Raw genomic sequence first — 20,190 nt, 5'->3', positions numbered from 1 at the left:
TTTTGTGTCCAGTGGGCACCCCTGCCCTCTGCTTCTGGAAAGTGGGTGATGGAATGATGGTAGAGGGCAAGTTGTCACCACCTTTGAAGCTAACTGCCTCAGAAAAGGTAGTTAGTCCCACCTCCCTACCAGGATAACTTCTCCCCAGTCAGGTGTCCTTGGGGAGGTTATTTAATCTCTTTGTCATTGTTTTCTTAGCTCTAGACTAGCAATAAGAGCTATCTGGTTGGGAAGTTCTGAAGAGCAGAGACAATCTGTTTAAAGTACATTGACAATGCCTGGTACGTTCAATTAAAGGTAGCTGTTATTACTTTATCAACAACGAATTAATGGAGAACCCTCCTTGAGATCTATTATGTTCCTTGTTTTACCAGTGGGGAAACAGGGGCACTGATTGCTTAAGGTATTGGTTCAAGGTCACAGAGCCTAGTAAGCATGGAATTTGAACTCAGGCAGCCTGGTTCCTACTTGGAGAGGAGGAAGAGATGAAGGTGACAACAGCCTGAATTTATTCATGCTGCAATGCTTTTGAGCTGTTTCTTCAAGACCCTTATTCTTTGCTCAGACTTTACCGTGTATCAGTTAACAGTTGTTCCTTTATGTGCTGAGGGACCCTCACTACAAAGAGAAGGAATGGGGTACAGGGGGAGGCTGAAAAATTCCTCAGCAGGCATCCTGGGAGTGGACAGTAGTTTTCTTTCACTATGGAATGTTGTCATTCATGGGGGTCATCAAAAGGCTGGTGTGAAGGCTAGAAAGGCAGGCAAGGGGGAGACGAGAAAGAGGCCATCCCTTGGACCTCTAACTGTCACATGCTACACTTGCCAGAAGCTGGTACTTGAGGGACCAATGTTCCAGGGGATGAGGGGAAGAGACTGTGCATATGAACAAATTGTCTTCCTCCTAATGCTGGACTGGAAAAGGGGTTGAGCAGTTGTGCAGGGGGCAGCTCTCCATCCTAGCACCACATTAAGGAGAAGCGGGAGCCTTCCCAGGCAATCATAGGTCAGCTTTTTACACCATTGCTCTGTGTTTTGCTCAGAAGTGCAGAGGGATGGCTGACGAGCAAACGTGGATCTGGTGAGCTGGAAAGATGACTTTGGTGTGTGATGCAAGATGTCCCCTGCCTAGTACCACCATCCTGGCCTTATTACTCCTCTAAGCTTCTGCCATGCAAGGCTGCAAGGCACAACCTTGCTTGGTGGTGGGGGAGAAGGGGGTGGTGGAGGAGAGAGAGTCAGGACCACCCTGTGTTTCACTGACTCAGTTGGACTATGCCCAAATGTGGTGAAGTCTGCCCCACAGTCCCGGGTCTAGGGCCAGGGTAGGAGGGCAAAGGGTGGAATTTTTGCCAGACAGTGCAATGCCTTTCCCAACTCCCCAGGGTCTCCACTTGTTTCATAGCAAGGGCAGCCAGGGGCACTGTGGGTCCCTACAGAGCCACCCTGCTGCCTCAGGTTTAGAAAGTGGACATGGCAGAGTCCAGTAGGAGCTGGAGTTCCAGAACACAGTGCATACTCATCCAATCTCATCCCTAGGAGGATTTAATTTTCGACATACCTGCTCTTCTCTCTGGGGACTTCCAATGGGTCTAACAGCAGGGAGTTTTCTCTGGAAAGTCCCTAGGAGTTTAGTATTTTAGAGGTGTATCTAGCCTTCCTTTAGAATGTTAACCCTCAAAAATCAGCCACACGAAAAAGCCTTACAACTTTGCTAAACAGCTTGTCATAAGCCACACAGAAAAGCAGACTGCAGATCCATCAGGGAGAACTTCAGGGGTTCTCTTATTCTAAACTATGTTTTGCTCACAAATCTCTCTAAAACAGTTCATACTCTGCCATGGTTGTGTTTACTAATTGCTTCTAGTACTTCTGGTTCTTGTGCTCTTAATAAGGAATAGAACCCTTACAGTAAGACACTGTCACCCCAGCTTGAAACTCAGCTCAGAGCTGACATGGTGGGATAGATGGTGAAAACTGCCATTTCCAGATGGCTAGACACTTGAATCACTTTGTGAAGCTTTTAAAAAATTGCAGAGTTTAAGCCTCATGCTGGCAATTCTGATTTAATTGGCCTATGATGGACTTTATGGATATTTATTTATTTATTTTTGTATATATATATATGTAAATGTATATATATATATATATATATATATATATATATATTTTTTTTTTTTGATATGTAGTTCAAGCTGGCCTAGAACTCAAGATCCTCCTACCTCTGCCACCTGAGTTCTGGAAGAATCATAGGTGTGCACTACCATACCCTGGCACATGGGAATTTTAAAAATGTTTCCTGTATGATTCTTATGTGGATCTTAACCAAGTTCAGGTTCAGTAATCAACCTTGGGTGTTCACTCTTTTTTTCCCCCAAGATTATTCAGCAAGTCAGCCTGGGTCTCTACTTAGCAAATTGGAGCCCCCAGTTAAATGCCAGGGGGCCAAGTTCTTCCTTCCCAGGAGGACTCTTGGAGGAAGTGCTCAGGTGACCAGAGTACAGTCAGAGGCTTTTCCTGGCTACCTGGCCTTATCTTCCCACAAAGCCTTCCAGTTCTTCCCATACTTCCTTTTTGAATCCCTCTTTGTTTGGGGAGGACTGTAGAAACAACTGCCTGCTTCATTGGTAATCCATTTCCAAGGCCTCCCAGGGCCGGCTGCTTCTGCAAGTAGCCTGGCTCATCTGCTTTTTAAGTTTATATGAGGGCTTCACTCTAAGTTGTTTATCAGTCTTGATACTAACAGGAGTGGGGTTCATATCCTTTTCTCAAAGCATTTTCTGTTCTGAGAAGGATAGAGCTCACAGAACGGAAATGCAGTGGCCATGGAGGTGGTGAGGAGGTCTCACCTAGGGGAAGAGGGAAAGAGGAGGACTCATGTGTGAATGTATTTAATGCTACTGACTTGTGCACTTAAGGTGGTTGAATTTGATGTTATGTGTAACACAACAGTTGCTCCCCAATCTTCCCCATGGAAACTAAGTTACTCTGTGGAGCTCAAACTCAGCTAGTTATACTAGTTTGATATTTCCTCCTTCCCCCAAGTTTAAGGAAACTGGAGCTCCTCTCCTGGTGATATGAAACTACTGATTTGGAAGAGCCCGAGCCCTGGCCCAGCTTTGTCCAGCACTCAGTAGAGTGTCTGGTTAACTCTCTTGCCTTTAGGGATGACATGAGGCTAAAATAAAAGGCGATTTTGGTGATGATGTTTAGATGGCATTTGACAGAGAAGAGATTTCAAGTAAAATTGGGTTTTGATCATATTATAATATTCTAAAGTTCTTATTGATAGAACTTTAATGCTATCTGTAATTATTTATCAGTCAGGGATACCTTGGGCTGTAAATAACTGCAGTTGCTTAACCAAACAAATCAACAAGTTCCCAATAAGGTAGAATGGCTTAGCCCAATCACAACTCAGCCCTGTATATAGGATGAGAAGCAATTGTTCCTGAAACAGGGGCCTCTGCTCCACCTCTACCAAATCAAGGTTTGGTCAGCCAGAAAAATGGGTGGCTGCAGTGCGTACAATGGACAGCATCTCCACATTCACTGAAATGTGTCTACTTGTTCCATAGTTTATAATAAAGCATGCTTTTTAGTTTACTTTAGTTACCTAGGGACACATGAATTTTTGACAGATAATTAAAGAATGGTATTGTATGTGTTGACTGAAGATTGAATGTATAAACACCCTTGGTCTTGTCTAACTGCAAAGCAACATCTTTTCTCATTCTTTTTACAAGGAAAGACTTTTTTTTTGGTGGTACTGGGATTTGAACTCAGGGATTCATACTTGCTAGGCAGGCACTCTACCACTTGAGCCACTGCACCAGCCAAAGACTATCTTTTGAGTGGAGTTTGTTGAACACTTATAGGAAGAAGATACTATAGAAAGAGACTGCTAACATTCCTCCAATATCCATTCTCCCTCTCTTCCTTAGTAGCAGATCCTGTGCAGTTGGCCTGGCTAAGAGACCACATTTGTCTCCTTCTGCACAGCTAGGTATGAGGACCGTGATTCATCTGGCCAGTGAAGTGAATGTGAAACCGTTCCTGGATTTCTGGGAGGTGATATTACTGTCCACAAAGTGAAAATGCAAGCACCCTTTTATCCTGTCTTGCTTCTTCCTGCTTCCTCTTGGTATTTAATAGTGTGTCATGTACTACATAGTTTATGTGATGTTGTATAATATCTGGTAAATGAGGCAAATTCTCAGCAATTGTTGTAGGCTGCTTCTCTACAAATCCCCAGTTCCACATGTGCCAGGTCTTTTGTTGCCAGTAAATGGAAAGTGAAATTAAATGTATTTATCATTATCTTTCAACTTTGGTTTTTGAATTATCAGAGACATCTTGATACATTTCTCATACATTTTGTAATAATTTCAGATTTAGCAAGAGTTGCAAAAATAGTGCAAAGTATTCCCAATAGCTGTCACCCAGATTCTGCACACGTTAACACTTTACTGTTTTGCTTGATCATTCTCTCTCTCCTTCCCCCTTTTTCTATCTGTCTGTCCATCTACCTATCTATTCACCCATCCACCTACCTATCTCTATCTCATGTCAGAGAAAGAGGGAGAGAGGGTGTATGTGTGTATGTATGTGTGTGTTTGGAAAGAGAGAAAGAGAGAAAGAGAGAGAGAGAGAGAGAGATTTTTCTTTAGAATTATTTAAGAGCTAGATGCAGGCATAATGTACCTCTTTCCTTAAATAGTTTAGAGTATATTTCTTCAAAATAAGGACAATACAATGATCAAAGGTAGGAAATCAGTACTGATACATTAATATTACCTAACAGCCAGACCTTATTTAAGCCTCACCAACTTTCCCACTAGTAGTCCTTATTTATAGAAAAAAAACTACATTTTCACCAACAGGGTTTTTTTTTTTTTTCACAAATAGGATGTTTTATTTGCCACTATTAAAAATCTGAACTTTTAGACAGATTCTTGGACTGGTGGTTCATAGCCATCAGCTTGTTCGACTTTAGCACCTGTCTCGTCACCTGTAGCTTTTCCAGAACTACTACTTTCACCACGAAGCTCCATGAGTTTTCCCAATTCAGACTTGGGCTTCTTGAGCATTTTTACTTCTCTGACGAAGACATCATGAAGTGGATAAATAGACTGGCAAGCCTTTTCTATGTCTTTCCCAGTGCTGTCTGGAATCAGTTTATTAACCACTTCCTTCAGGTCATTTGTCTGCACCTCTCGGGTCATGATTTCCATCTTCTTCTTCCGAATTTGGTGGACCTGCTGGTGCTGAGCGTAAGAGGTCTTGCGTATCTGCTTGTTGCATTTTTTAGTAAAACTGACATAGAACAGACGAAGCAAATACCCATCAGTAGTCTTAACACCATTGTGAGCTTCAATCATGGTCTGCCAGTTTTTGACAAAATGAACACATTTTGTCGCGGGTAAGATCCATGCCATGGAAGTTAGTCAGGCAGTTTTTGCCCTGAACATCCTCAGTAATTAGCTTGAATTTTCTAAATGCAACTTTATCGTTCTGCAGATCAGCAAGACTCACTTCAAACACACAATCCTTGAGGCCATCAGATGCAATTTTGGTTCCCTGAGTCCTCGTGACGAGCGTCTTTCCAATGTTCCTTATATTGAACATGGCCAGTGCGTTCACATCATACCAATCTTTCTTAGAAAATGGATCAACCACTTTCTTCTTGGCTCCCTTTTTGCCACCTTTTGTAAGGCGCTTGTTTTTGACGACCACCATGGTGCTGCTCAGAGAGCCAGAAGGCCACCAACTGGGTTTTATCCAGGCCCACAAATTTTGGTGAGGTGTCACATCTCTTCCATTCCATCAACTAGAACATTCTTCTCTCTCTCCCACTGGTATTTTTGAAGAGTATAGGTAGTGATTCTTAAACAATTAAAAATGTTTTAAATTGTGATAAAAACACAAAACACAAAATTTACTGTCCTAGCCATTTTTTGGTTGTTTTTTTAAGACAGGATCGCGCTGGATAGCCCAGGTTGTTTTAACCATTTTAAAATATTCAGTTCAGTGGGATTAAGTGTATTCACATCACCATGCAACAAAATCTCCAGAACTTTGTCATTTTGCAAAACTGAAACTCTGTACCGTGAAATAGCAACGCCTCATTGCCTCCTCCCCCTGACTCTGGCAACCACCATTCTTCTACCACGGATTTCAGTATCCCACATAAATGGAATCATAACAGTGTCTGTGTTTTTGTGATTGGCTTTTTTCTCTTAGGATAATGCTCTATGTTGTACTGTGTCAGAATTTACATCCTTTTTGAGACGGAACAATATTCCATTGTCTATACACACCTTTTTGTGCCCACCTCTGTCTCAATGGACATAGACTGCTTCTCCTTGAAAGAAATGCTGTTATGAATATGAGTGGGCAGACATCTTTTCAAATTCAGCACACTTAAATTTTCAAATGTCCCTCATTTGCTTCTTTAGGATTAGATGCAGGCTCTGCATTTCTGGCAGGAATACCTGAGTAGTGATGCAGCTCAGACTGGTGAGGTTAACTCACCACTTGCTTAAGCATGGCACCTGCCAGCTTCCTCTGCTTGTAAGGTTACTATTTTTCCTCTCCGCTCCTCTTCCCTGCTCTCTTCTCCTTTCTTTTTCTTTTTCTCTCCTGGAGTTCAAACCCAGGACCTTGTACATGCTAGGCAAACACTCTACCACTGAGCTATGTCCCCAGCTCCTCGATTTTCCTCTGTGTGATTAATAAGTGTTTGGTGGGGAGTTACTTTGAGACTCTGAAAACATCTTAGCTTTTTGTTTTTTAAATCAAACTTTCACCCACTTGTTGATTCTTCTGTGGAACAAATATTCCTGTGGTTACTTCTAACTTCTACATTTATTTGTTGACAAGCTACTCCAAGGAAGGCACTTTCCCATGGATTGTGCTCATTCATTCTTTCATTTTATTTATATGTAGGGCTTCTCGGGTTCTTATTTTTCTCTGGTTTATAATCTATTACTATGGTAATTTTCTTGCCCAGATTGTATCAAATTTGGCCAATGGGAACCCCTTTACGTAGGCTATTGTGTCTTTTTTGACACATCATCTCAGTAACTTGTATTTCAGTATCAGCATTTACTGTGCTTGGTAATCTTCCTTCATTCATTCGTTCCTTCCTTCCTTCCCTCCTCCCTCCCTCCCTCCCTCCCTCTCAACAGGGTCTCGATTTGTAGATCTGGCTAGCCTTGAACTTGAGATCCTCCTGCCTCATTCTCCAGAGTGCTGGGATTATAGGCGTGTATCACCAGGACTAGCTCATAGTCTTGGTCTTTGTCTTATACCCAGTTCTTTAGTGGTTTCTCACAGGGGTAGTCTCTGAATGGCTTGAACATCCTGATTGCCTTTCTTTGGAGGCATGTGAGTTTGTTGATACTCCCCTTAAAATGGAGTCATGCAGAACTGAACAGGGTCCTTTCTAACACTGGGGATTACAAACTGTTGGTCCATTCCATTCTAATTTGAACACTGTTCATTAATACAGCCCAACTGGGGTAGGTTTTCCAACATCTAGTCAGCATTGCTTTCCAAAAACTGCTCTTTTTTTTTTTTCGTTTGGCTTGGTTCAGCTCTATTTTTAGGATGTTTTCCACTGGGAGAAGGAAGAAGTATGGGGTGGGGGAAAGGTGCCAGCTCTGTGTCACTCTTTACTGACCCTGGGTTGCTCCACCATATGCGTCTGCATCACAGATACAGGGAGGCCTTGCGACACAGCACCCGTCCTCTACTTTCTCAATGCAGCTTTCTCCAAGCGTCACTGGGGCACACTTTCTCATATTCAGCAGAAGGTGGTCTGGTTGCAATTTTTATTTCCCCAGGTCTGGATTAACAACTTTGGGTGACTTGACTTTGACTCATCCACTCCTCCCCTCACCCTTGTGTGTGCATGTACGGGGAGAGGTCATTGATCAGCTGAAGAAATGAGGGGTACAGACCAAATTGCAAAGCATCCAGCATACAGGAAATCTAATCAGACGTCATAATCACCTACCTGGTGTGAGCCTGGACGGTTCATGTACTTAACAGTTTTTCCAAGAGCACTTTTACTCATATTGAACTTGACTCTCATAACAGCATCTTTTGAAGTAGACAGGCTGCTCTTATCCAGTTTTACAGAGGATGACCACAGAGCACAGCTGTCTCTGCTTCAGAGCCTGTGGCTCCTGGAGGATTTATGGAAACTACTTCCAGCTCATGATATAAGCCAGTATTTGTTCCAACTGGGGAATCTTTGTTGATTTATCAACATCATTGTAAATTTTCACATTCATTCTTTAAGCAAGCTTGTATTGAATGTCCTCTATCTATGTCTGACACTGGTGATTTAAAAATGGAGAGTTGTGCCTGCTTTTAAGTTGCTGATAATCTAGTAATTACTATCAAAGGTTGACTTGTGTTTCACAAAGAACAATGGGATCACTGATCTTTACCTCTTGACATCTGGAAGGGATGCTTAGAAACCATTGGACTGCCTCATCAGTGGATAAGAGAACAGGGGTCCAGGCTGGGTGTAGACAGGATCAGGACCAGGGCTACTTTCCAAAGTCCCAGGCCTCATCTCTACCCTCACTCCCACTTTCTTCCCTGTCCTCCTATTCCTGCTGCAGAAGCTTTGGAGATGAGACAAGTCTGAGTCATAATGTTGGAGGATTTGCACCTACATGATCCACAGGTTCCCTAGATTTGCTTTTTTTGGTGGGACTGTGTCTTGAACTCAAGGCTTTACACCTGCAAAGCAAACGCTCTACCACTTGAGCCTTGAGCTACATCTTCAGTCAATTTTTCTCTTGTCTTGGAGATGGGGTCACCCAAACTATTTGCCTAAGTTGGCCTTGAACTGCAGTCCACCTGATCTCAGCCTCTCAAGTAGCTAGGATCACAGATGTGAGCCACCTGTGCCTGGCTTGATCTCTCAATCTCTCTCTCTCTCTCTCTTTCTCTCTCTTCTCTCTAGCAGTACTGGGATTTGAACTCAGGGCTTTATGCTTGCTACACTACTACCACTTGAGCCACTCTGCTAGCCCTCTTGTGTTGAATATTTTCAAGATAGTGTCTTGTGAATCATTTGCCTAGGCTGGCTTTGAACCATGATCCTCCTGATCTCTGCCTCCTGAGTAGCTAGGATTACAGGAGTGAGCCACTGGTGACTGTCTTTCAACATCACAAGATGACTCACTCTTTAGTGAATAGAATAATCCCTTCACCATGTGCCTTAGGAACAATGACATTTCTGTTGTTCTAAAGTCCAAGAGGTTTCCTTAGCCAGAAAAATTAACATTTTATTTATTTTTATTTGCGATACTGGGGTTTGAACTTAGGGCCTTCAACTTGTTAGGCAGGTGCTATAGCACTTGAACAATAGCCCCAGATCTCTTTTGCTTTAGTTCTTTTTCAGATAGGTCTTGAGTTTTCCCCCCAGGACTGACCTTAGACTGTGATTCTCCTATCTATGCCTCCTAATAGCTGAAACCACAGGCTTAAGCCACCACACCCAATTTACTGGTTAAGCCGTGGGCTTGCTAACTTTTTGGCCTCAAATTTCAATCCTCCCAATCTTCCCCTCCTGAGAAAGCTGGGATTACAGGCATGTACTACCACACTTGGCCAGAATGAACATTTTAAAGGAAATGTGATGTTCCTTACAGATGCTTGAGGGTGAGCAGCTGCTGTTGGAAGAGGGCACAGACTTATTCATTAAAGTCGGAGTGGGGGAGATATTCCAGGAAGATAAATGTCTTTCTCTTCAGCAGCACTGGCTAATAATGGAGCAAAGAGCCTGAAGCCAGAAGTTCAAGCTGAGGCTGACCAGAAGGGTTCTTTCTTTGCATTATGTCTGCCCATCCAGGTGAATGCACACTCTTTTGCATCTGTCTGGCTTCTTTATCCACCATGACTAACGGCTGAGGAACAGTTTGCCTTACTGATGAGGAAACAGCCTGCACTATCCAAAACAATGATTCCGAGAAACATCTGAGTATTTTCTCCTACTCAGACCCATATCCATTTTGTCTATTGATGCACTTAGGAAATGTTTTACTTTGTGAAGGTTATGTAGCACTTTTCTTATGGCAAAGAAGAAACAGGTTTTCTGATCCTGTTTCTTTTTCATCCATGATTTGGGAGAAGATGCTGGGGTAGATTAGGGATTAGTTAAGGCCATGGTTTCCCCTACCACAGAATAGGTCATCAGCCAGAACTGTCCTATTAGTTTATATGGGTTTACTATGTTTTTGGATTTTTCTTTAATCTCTCTTTATGTTGTGTTGTCTATCTCTGCAAAATATTGAAATTGGGTAACTTTTCTGGCCTGGAACAAAGACATTTGTGTTCTAGGGCAGACTTTCATGGAAATGCAATTGTTACAGAGAGAACTGGCTGGCCATATCTGCCTGGGGTCACTGTGGCCCAGTGACTTCCCTTCAGATTTTCCTGTTTAGAAGTTCGGTTTTGGCACTGCACCCACATATAGTCAAGCTTAGAGAGACTGAGTTACAAACCAAACTGGTAAGAGAATGGTATATGCTTTAGTTTGTTTCCTGTTACTAATGAAGTACCTGAGGCTGAGTGACTTTGTAAGAAGAGAAGTTTATTTTGGTTCACAGTTTGGGTTCAAGATCAAGGGGCCACATATGATGAGGACTTTATTGCTGGTAGGGCCTCAAGGCAGCACATTGCAAGAGAAAGGGGTCCAGGCATGGTGGCTCACACCTGTAATCCCCAGCTACTGGAGGGGGGAGGTAGGAAGATCATGGAGGTAGGAGGATTTCAGTCCGAGGCTGGCCTGGGCAAAAGTGCAAAACCCTATCTGAAAAAACAGTAAAGCAAAAAGCACTGAAGGTGTGGCTCAAGAAGTAGAGCACTTAGTTTGAGGCCTGAGTTCAAGCCCCCGTACTGAGAGAGAGAGAAAGAGAGAGAGAGAGAACTAGTATATGCATCTCTTCTGGTCTTTCTTTTCTTTCTTTTTTTTTTTTTTTCATTTTTCTTTTATTATTCATATGTGCATACAAGGCTTGGTTCATTTCTCCCCCCTGCCCCCACCCCCTCCCTTACCACCCACTCCACCCCCTCCCGCTCCCCCCCTCAATACCCAGCAGAAACTATTTTGCCCTTATCTCTAATTTTGTTATAGAGAGAGTATAAGCAATAATAGGAAGGAACAAGGGGTTTTGCTGGTTGAGATAAGGATAGCTATACAGCACATTGACTCACATTGATTTCCTGTGCGTGGGTGTTACCTTCTAGGTTAATTCTTTTTGATCTAACCTTTTCTCTAGTTCCTGGTCCCCTTTTCCTATTGGCTTCAGTTGCTTTAAGGTATCTGCTTTAGTTTCTCTGCATTAAGGGCAACAAATGCTAGCTAGTTTTTTAGGTGTCTTACCTATCCTCACCGCTCCCTTGTGTGCTCTCGCTTTTATCATGTGCTCATAGTCCAATCCCCTTGTTGTGTTTGCCCTTGATCTAATGTCCACATATGAGGGAGAACATACGATTTTTGGTCTTTTGAGCCAGGCTAACCTCACTCAGAATGATGTTCTCCAATTCCATCCATTTACCAGCGAATGATAACATTTCGTTCTTCTTCATGGCTGCATAAAATTCCATTGTGTATAGATACCACATTTTCTTAATCCATTTGGTCTTTCTTTTCTTATAAAGCTTTCTTCCAAACACCATAGCTGGATTTAGTTTCCACCCTCTAACACCTCACGATAGGTGGTTACTCATTTTTGAGCCATATTTCACCCAGGGGAGGAAGCTCAGTAGGAATCTCTCAGAGTCCTCCTAGAACTGTCTGTTCTGTATTTTAAGTAAACCCTTGAGGACAAAGACTACAATCCCATTAAGACTCTCCCAAAGGTCTCCATAAAGCTGAGAAACAGAATCACCCCTGAAGTAAAATGCAACTGGAGCTTGGTTCTGTTTCTGCCCAGGTGCAGGGTTCGTGCAAATTCTGTGTGGATACGTGCATGTCATTTGCAAGAAGCAAAGGTGTGGTCAACCCCTGCAAATCACAGCAGAGCTCTTCACTATCTTTCTGCCAAGTCCTTCCTCCCTCCATGCCAGAATCTACACAGTCTATGCATTTTTCCCCTGAATTTGACTAACTGAGCTATCACTGATTAAAAAAAAAATTTTTTTTAAAGCTTCTGTTTTGTTAGGTGTTGGTGGCTCACGCCTGTAATCCTATCTACTCAGGAGGCAGAGATTCAGGAGGATCATGGTTCAAAGCCAGCCTGGGCAGATAGTTCTCAAGACCCTATCTCGAAAAAACCCATCACCAAAAAGGGCTAGAGGAGTGGCTCAAGGTGTAGGCTCTGAGTTCAAACCCTCGTACCACAAAAAAAAAAAAAAGAGCTTTTGTTTTGAAATAACTACGGACTCACAAGATCTTGCAAAATAGTACATGGAGTACCACAAACCTTTTTGCTCAGCTTCCTCCAGTGGTGACATTTTATGTAAATGTTGTGAAATATGGAAAGCAGAAAACTGACTATGGACGATGGTATTAACTAGAGTATCGTATATCTTATTTTGGAAACATATCACTATTTCAAAGTCTTTTTTTTTTTTTGGTGCTGGGATCAAACCCAGGGCACACCGAGCTACATCCCAGCCCTTCAAAGTCTTAATATAACACTTTATTAATCATTTGGGTCTGGAAATTGGATGAGGAGGACTTTAAACCCCTCTCAAAGCAGTAGGAAGGTGTGATGCTGGACACAGCAACAGCAGGCAGGTTTAGGAGCAAGGTCCTTTGCTCAGGAGTGTCCTAAAGATGGCAAGGAAGGCCCACGAAAGGTGGAGTAACATGAACCAGTCAGAGGGAAATGGAGACTTGCTGGAGGGGTTGGGAGGACCCACTTAAGTTGCACAATTTGAGTTGATTTCACCAGAGCCAGGCTGTAGCCACAGAAGACTCTCTTCACATACTAAAAAGACATTTAAGTCCACTTGATCAGAGAAATAGGTAATGACATGCAAAATAATGGATTCTTTTACAGCACTTTTAGGCACATAGAAAAATTGATTCTGATGCCCCTGCCCCTCTGTATTTCCACCCTGTCCCACACCAGTAACTGCAATTATACAGTAACTGCAATTGTACAGTCAGCTGCTAACCTTTTGGCTTTTTAGGTTAGCTTCTTTCACTTAATGATATGTATTTAAGGTTCTTCTGTGGTTCTTTTTTTGAGGGGTGTGTGGCTTTTTTTTTTTTAATCACTGGGTCATAATATTCCATTGTCTGGAATATCATGTAGCATAGTTTGTCAGTTCACCACTACCAAAGGACATCTTGGTTACTTCCATGATTTGTATGTATTTCTTTTTTTTTTTTTTTGTGGTACTGGAGTTTGAACTCAGGACCTATGCCTTGAGCCACTCCACCAGGCCATTTTGTGATGGGTTTTTCTGAGATAGGATCTTAGGAACTACTTGCCTGATCTGGCTTCAAACCGATATCCTCCCGATCTCTGCCTCCTGAGTAGCTAGGATTTCAGGCATGAGCCACCAACGCCTGGCTGCTTCCATGTTTTGACATAAACATCCCAGAACATGTTATGTGTTGATCTTTGGAACCTTCTGTGTGACATTGTGCCAATAGTCTCAAGTCTCTATTCCATACGTATAAGATTTATACATATAGATAACAGATATTAAAGCAACTACTTCTGACTTTGGATACATGGTGATAGAAGAGTGTGGTGGTGGTGTTTATTTGGTGCATTTTGTTTTGTTTTGTTTTTTGCTTTTGTGAGATAAGGTCTCACTATGTGTAGCACAGGCTGGCATGGAACTCACGAATGCTTGTTACAGACATGCGCCACCATGCCTGGCTTCACTCTCTTATACATGGGGTTTTCCTTCCCTTTCCTTCCCTTTTTCCCCTTCCCTTATTCCATTTCCACTATGATTTTTCAGACAGGGTCTCAACTCTGTAGCCCAGACTGGCCTTGAATTTATGATCCTTGTGGCTCAGCCTCCCTCGTGCTGGGATTACACGTGTGAACCCAGTTTGCACCACACCCAGTGGGGTGTTTTGAAGGAGCAAATAATGACACTTTGTGTCTAATTAGCGACTTCTGATTGCTCACAGCCTGCCACAGCTTGCTGCCTCTTTTACTCTCTCCCTGAGGAGGAAGCAGGCTCCAGCATGGTTTAAGTTTACATCTGAGTAGATGGCACAGGAGTGTGGAAATGGGGTTGTTTATTGCTGTCATTACAGCTGCATCTTGAGCACTGGTGAGGATTAGGTGACATTGGCCAGCAGAGGAAAGTGGGGTCAAAGGTCATGGAGAAAAACCACTTTCATGCCCTTTCTCTAAGGCTGGACCTGGGAAGCACCTCATGAGGTGCTTGGTAGGCTTAAGTTTTAAGTAACTGCCCTGTCAATGTCTCATCTATACCCTGAAGGTCTTTCTCTGCTCTTTCCTTCCCAACAGCTTCATTGTTCTGGGTGAGATCTTGTAAATCACAGTCAGATCTTTCTCTTTCTTTTGGGGTTCCACTCAGCACCCTGGATTAGGGTGAATCTGTAACGAGTTCCCCCAGGAGGGGACAGATATCTGCCTTCCTCATTGAGGAGAGCACAACACCCTCCTTCCACCCCAATCAAATCAAATCAAATCAAAAACAAACCCTGTTTCCTAACTGTCTTTCTTCCCGATCTTTGATCTGATTACTGACCTCTCTAATCTCCAAACCTCCCTTGCTCCTTCACATAAAGCAAGGGGGTTGACTAGGTGGTTTTGCTGTTTCCTTCTGGCTTTAATAGGATCTAGGATCATGACTTGCAATCTAAGAGAAATCACTGTCAATCAGCCCTGGAACTTGGAGTGGTTCTGCCTGTAAGAGTACCACGTGTTGCCTTGGCAGCCTTTTCTGAGAGTTCATAATATCCGGTTTGGGGACTTGGGAGTTGGTGAAGCCCTAGGAATGAGACATTTGAGGTGAAGAAGGGGACATTAGCAGAACTAGGGAAAGAGTTAGGAGGATGTCTAAACCAGCAAAAGGAACCAGAGAATTCTTGGAATATAGTTGCAGTTGGGTTGTTTTGCAATTTAATATTGAAGCAGTTTTACCTCCCAAGAGGACTCTATTTACCTGGGGCTGCAAGGACCATCTAGCTGGCCATTAAAAAGACACAACAAGCATGGATGTGTTCTTGACCCCTACACACTCCCACTTTGCACTTAGACATTTGAAGGGCAAAGGGATTGAATTGACTTCCTTTTGCCTGCTGCTTATCTGATGCCCTAGGTAAGTGGGGAAGAACTTAGTCTTTGTTCTGCAAGCCACTGAGTTATTAACACAGGGGTAGAGAAGTGCCTGTCTTCCAGTGCTCAGCTGAAGACAGCAACTGCCTCAGCCCAAGAGCTGATACTGTTCAGATGCATTATCTAGGTCGAGAGATTAAAGGTGCCATCCCCACCCTGCTCCCCCTAAGCTGAGACCAACAACGTTGGCAAGCTTGGAGGGCGAAAGCCTGCCGTTTGGTCCACTTGCCTGGTTTATAGGTGTGTGCAAAATCTCTAGTGAACAGCCGGGCCTGGGAGTACACCTCTATAGGTTCAGGACTGGGGAGGTGGAGGCAGAAGGATCTGGAGTTGAGCCCAGCCTGGGCTACCTAGCAAAACTGTTTCAAAAAGCAAAACAAAGCAACTCTAGTGGACATGATGTAACGGGTGCGCAGGTGCACTGTCCTTGCTGGGGAACCTAGGCGGGGGTCTCCTTGGAGGGGCGTAGCGGCTTTCTCCGCCCGCCACCCGCCACTCTGCTCACAACCCCCGCGAACCCCAGTGCGGGAACTTCCCGATGGCCCTCGCTGTTTTCCTCTTCAGGTCTGCTTACTCTTATTTCGGGAGTGGAGTGGGCTGTCCCTTGGGCATTCTAGGGTGTCACCTCAGGCATTTGCTCCCTCTGCAGAAAAACAAGTCCGAATGCAATGCTTCGGGTTTCTGAACAACTGCCCAAGCGCAGAAACCAAACAGTCAGCAAAGCTGTCTAGGGGAGCGGGGGCTCTGGGGAGGGCGGGGTGCGGGAATGGGGGGTCAGAGCGGGGAGGCTCCGGGGGACACTGGCCAGGTGGGCGACTCTAGGCTGCTGGACCCCTGGAAGGGCGGGCTGCAGGAGAGGGCGGAGGCTCGGGCGGGGCAAGCGAGCCCGGCGGGAGCAGCTGTGCCCGCCGCCAGGGAGCCGGCGCCCTCCCAAGCGGAGCATGCAGGACGTGAGCGACGTGTGGCCGCTACTGCGCAGACCTGGCCTCCGCAGTGGGCGCCGCCTTCTTGCTTCCAATCACAGCCCGGCCTCAGCGCGACGTGTGCATCTCTCCGCGAGGCCGGGCCGCCCGCAGCTCTTCTGTGCAGAGTAAAGCATCACTTGCTAAAGTCACGTTCATGTCTGCCGCGCGGGTGATGGTCCCCGCCAAGGTTGCCCTACATCTTCACTGCACGGCCATGTGTCGCAAGCCAATGCAAACTGTGAGGAGAAAGGAGAAGGGGCGTGCATATCCCCAAGAAAGTGGCAAGGAAAGTTGTAGGGTGTATAAAATGACCTCGATTTTAGGAGTTTGGGTAATCAATGTGCCGCCATCCCCCAATAGTTATTCAGGGGCTTATAATTAGGCAATCAATTACAGATGGAAATGAGGGTCTAGTTTTATTCACTACTTGGAGAGATAAGAGGTTTGTTGAATATTGCACAAGGTATATGTGAAAATCATGATGTCAACTGCTCCCCTCCCCTCCAAAATTCCATTTCAATCCAGTCTCCCGGGCTTTCCCGCCCCCTCCTCGTGCCCAGCACCGCAGACCTCTCAAGGTTCCGGTCTTGGGGCTAGGCGAGGGGGAGTGAAGTTCTGCAGAAGGCTAGGTTTCGAAAGATTTCAGAAGTGGCTGGAGGTGGAAGTACCAGGGAAGCCTCTTCCTCGAGGGTGGCAGGGGTCGTGGTGGATGAAGACCTACAGAAATTACCAGGAAGCAACTCTGGCCCGACTTGGGTCTTCACCTAGACTGTGCCTGCCCCGGAGCGCGTCACTGGAATGCAGAGTACCGAGACCCCACTGCTAGAAAGATGCCTTTTAACCAGCATCTCGGAGGACTGGAGGAGGGGGTCGTCGGATCGCACTGCACGGCTCCCCTCCTCCCACAGTTCAGGTGAGGGTCCGAAATTACTCGGGGTGGGGAACTGTGCCGGGGTTTTTTAGGGGGCAACCGGAGGAAGGGATGACAGGGATAAAGAACCAGCAAGGGCTGGGTCAGGGACTGGGTTGCCTGAGCAGGGCGTGCTGCCGTAGTCAGCCCGCAGGGGGCGCTAGCAGGCAGTCTCTTGCTCCCCCGCCTCCTCCTCCTCCCCACGTGAAAGGAGGCTGGGACGCAAAGAATGCGCCCGCCCCGGGGCTGACGCGCCCCGCGGCGGGCGCGATCGATCTTAAAAGGCCGGGCCGTGCGTGTGGCATTTCGGTAGAGCTGAAGAGGAGGCAAGTTGGAAGTGCTGGGCGGCGGGCACACTGCTGTCACTGCGCCTGAGCATCCCTGGGCTTCCCGAAGCGGACGAGCGGGCCGTGCACGCAGCCCTAGCCACGCGCCCATCGCGGCGCTCGCCTAGTCCCCGTACCCGCGAGCGTCCGGGACTTCGCACAAAGCACGTTTCCCAAAGCAGCGCAGGGAGCGCCCGGCCGCACGCACCCTTCCTCTCCTTTGTTGCCGGGGTCTGCGGCAAGTCTGCGAACGAAGTCTTCTCCCCAAGTCGGAATCTCCTTCCCGGGGTGGCGGGTCGCCGAGTACAGCAGCGAAGATGCCCTTGGAGCTAACCCAGAGTCGGGTGCAGAAAATCTGGGTGCCCGTCGATCATCGGCCCTCGTTGCCCAGATGTGAGTGCAGCTGCGTGGGGGCCAGGCTGAGCCGCGTGCAGAGCTCGGCCATTGTGTGCCGCCGCTTTGTGACCGTGCCGGTCTGCGGGAAGCGCGCTCGTGCCGGCCGGCCCGGCGGGGCCAGGGTGGCGGCGGGCTGCACCTTCCGACCCGGGCGGCAGGGGCGCTGTAGCCCCGGAAACGGCGAGTGCACCCGGCCTCCGCTGCTATCGCAGAGGCTGCGGAAAGCGTGCGCCTCCGAGAGGCTGGGGAGCCTGGCCCGTGCGCCGCGCCGGAGGCACCCGCAGCCGACTGCGGCAGGGGCGAGGCCGTGTGCGCCTCCGCCTCTCTCCGCCGACTTGCTGTCTGCTTTCCTTCCTCGCTGTACCTTTCTGTATTTGCATCTCTTCTCTCTCCCCCTTGCTATGTGTCTGTCTCCTCTCTTCACTGTATATTTTCTCCCCTCTACTTTTCTGTCTTCTCTCTTCTACCCCCACCTTTGCTCTCTCTCTCTCTCTCTCCGCTCCCGATTCCCGCAGGCCATCGTGCTTCTCCCTCTCTCTATAGCTCCATCTTCTGCACACAGTCCAGCGACTGCAGGTCCTTGGCCAAGAACCAAGCCTTGGCTCTTCAGTTTGGGGAAGGACCGTGGGTTGGTGATTGCACGGTTGGTGGAGTTTCACAAGCGCACACACTCCCCAGAGTCTGGAATTTACTGACAGTTCGCCTCCCTACCCCGCCTGTTGCTCTGGGTAAACGATTTGGGGAGGGTTCCTTTGGGTTCCATCCCTAGTTGCTTAGAGTCACCTCTAGAAAGCACGGTTGGACTGGTTCCAGGGCGATGCCGCCCTTCCAGGTAACGCACTCGGAGGATGCCCGTCGAGTGGACAGGGGCGAGATGTGTAGTGGGCATCTAACTCAAGTCAGGGTCTATAGCCTGACAGGTTACCGTGGGCTCCAGGTGCAAACCCTGGAGGTGGCTTCCGGTCATAGGTGGGTGGGGCACCTGAGCGCCAGGCTGCTGGCTGAGCTTCTCCACTGCCACGTTTCTCAGGATGGCCACCACGGGACGTGACAGCTTGCCTGGAGATTTGCCGGGTCTGAGTCACTGGCTTCCCTGTCCAGACCTGCCCGGGGCCTCCCTGTGGTGGGTGCAGGGCGGTGCACCAGCAGGTCTCCTGTGCTGGACCTGAGGGTTTTGGGGAAGCCTGCAGGAGACTTCTTTTTCTCCCTTCTTGGCAACGTAGCCAGCGTCTGGGAGCTTGACAGGGCCCCCCCACCTCCCCCGCCCCAAGCCCTTTGGGATGGTTTGCTAAATGGTCTGGTTGCCTTTCTACACCCAAAGAACAGCCTGGGGGTGGTACAGACACCTGTAATCCCAGCACCCTGAGGCGGGAACATTATGAGTTCAAGGCCAGTCTGGGCTACATTTTGAGCCGCCCTTGTGAAAAAAAAAAAAGCAAAACACAAAACTTCAGGGAGGCCAGAAGACTGCACCCTCTATTGATGACAAACAAATATTATCAGTAGGGCACTTTAAGCTGCAATTGGCCACACAAAATGCTTTGGATTTATATATGCATGTAAATACATGATTGCCTGTATTTGTGTACACACGTTCCCTTCCATGGTTCCCATATTTGGGTCTCAGAAGAACATCTTGAATCTGCAAGGTCACCCAGTTTGGAGAGTGATTTTTGAGGGCCACCAGCATGCAGCAGTGTGTTCTTCCTCCAGGCTTCAGAAACAGGTCCATTAGATTCCACGGGCTTGCACGTCTCTCACGCAGATGAGAGGTTTGCAAGGAATCATTGTCAGAACCATTGAGAGCTTAAGGAGAGGTGTGTGCGACTAAAGCCTGTGGACTAAGACACTCACTCAGCCCGCCCGCGGCTGGAATCCTCCTGTGTGGCTCTGGGGTGTAGTCTCTCAGACACATTCCTTCTTATAAAAATATCCACAGCCTGGGTATGTAGTATACATCCTTGATTCAAGTGGTGTCTTTCCCAGTTTATATAGTCTAACTTATCTCTTACTGGAATGGAGAACAGAGGGCTTTTCTTTTCTAATGACATGTTTCTTTCTCATAAGTCCATTACCACTTTATATGTGGTCTGCTGGTCAAGGGTGAGCAGCAGATCTCCTGAGGAGGGTGGGAAGAAGGTTCCTGACCAGAGAACCTAAGTCAGAGATGAATGCTTCTGCCTCTGGAGCAGGATAATTGCTTCTCCAGGCATCATGGTAAACACTTCTGTCAGTTCAGACTAACTCTGGGAGACTTACTGAATTTTTGAGTCAGATTAGCTGACAAAG

At 46.4% G+C, this 20,190-nt stretch overlaps 1 protein-coding gene and 1 pseudogene across 8 annotated transcripts in view; one reads left to right on the top strand and one right to left on the bottom strand.

Annotated features, from left to right (window-relative positions):
- Pfkfb3 (6-phosphofructo-2-kinase/fructose-2,6-biphosphatase 3) overlaps positions 1 to 20,190 on the top strand; it is a 99,873-nt gene that overhangs the window by 55,288 nt on the left and 24,395 nt on the right. The window contains exon 1 of one of the 8 annotated variants that reach the window (XM_020183611.2): positions 16,908 to 17,182. The exons of 4 other annotated variants lie outside the window; for them this stretch is intronic. In XM_020183611.2, coding sequence (XP_020039200.1) covers positions 17,068 to 17,182 — 115 coding nt within the window. In that variant the 5' untranslated portion in view covers positions 16,908 to 17,067. Of the gene's footprint in view, positions 1 to 16,907; positions 17,183 to 17,450; positions 17,899 to 20,190 lie in introns of those variants that run through there. 3 more of the 8 variants (XM_020183619.2, XM_020183614.2, XM_020183615.2) reach the window with 3 other exon arrangements.
- Positions 4,885 to 5,756, bottom strand: LOC109699082 (small ribosomal subunit protein eS1 pseudogene; annotated as a pseudogene).

This window comes from Castor canadensis, chromosome 15, assembly GCF_047511655.1.
Source record: "Castor canadensis chromosome 15, mCasCan1.hap1v2, whole genome shotgun sequence".
NCBI lineage: Eukaryota > Metazoa > Chordata > Mammalia > Rodentia > Castoridae > Castor > Castor canadensis.
Note: the sequence above shows the minus strand (reverse complement) of the source record. Positions and strands in the feature narration are given on the sequence as shown.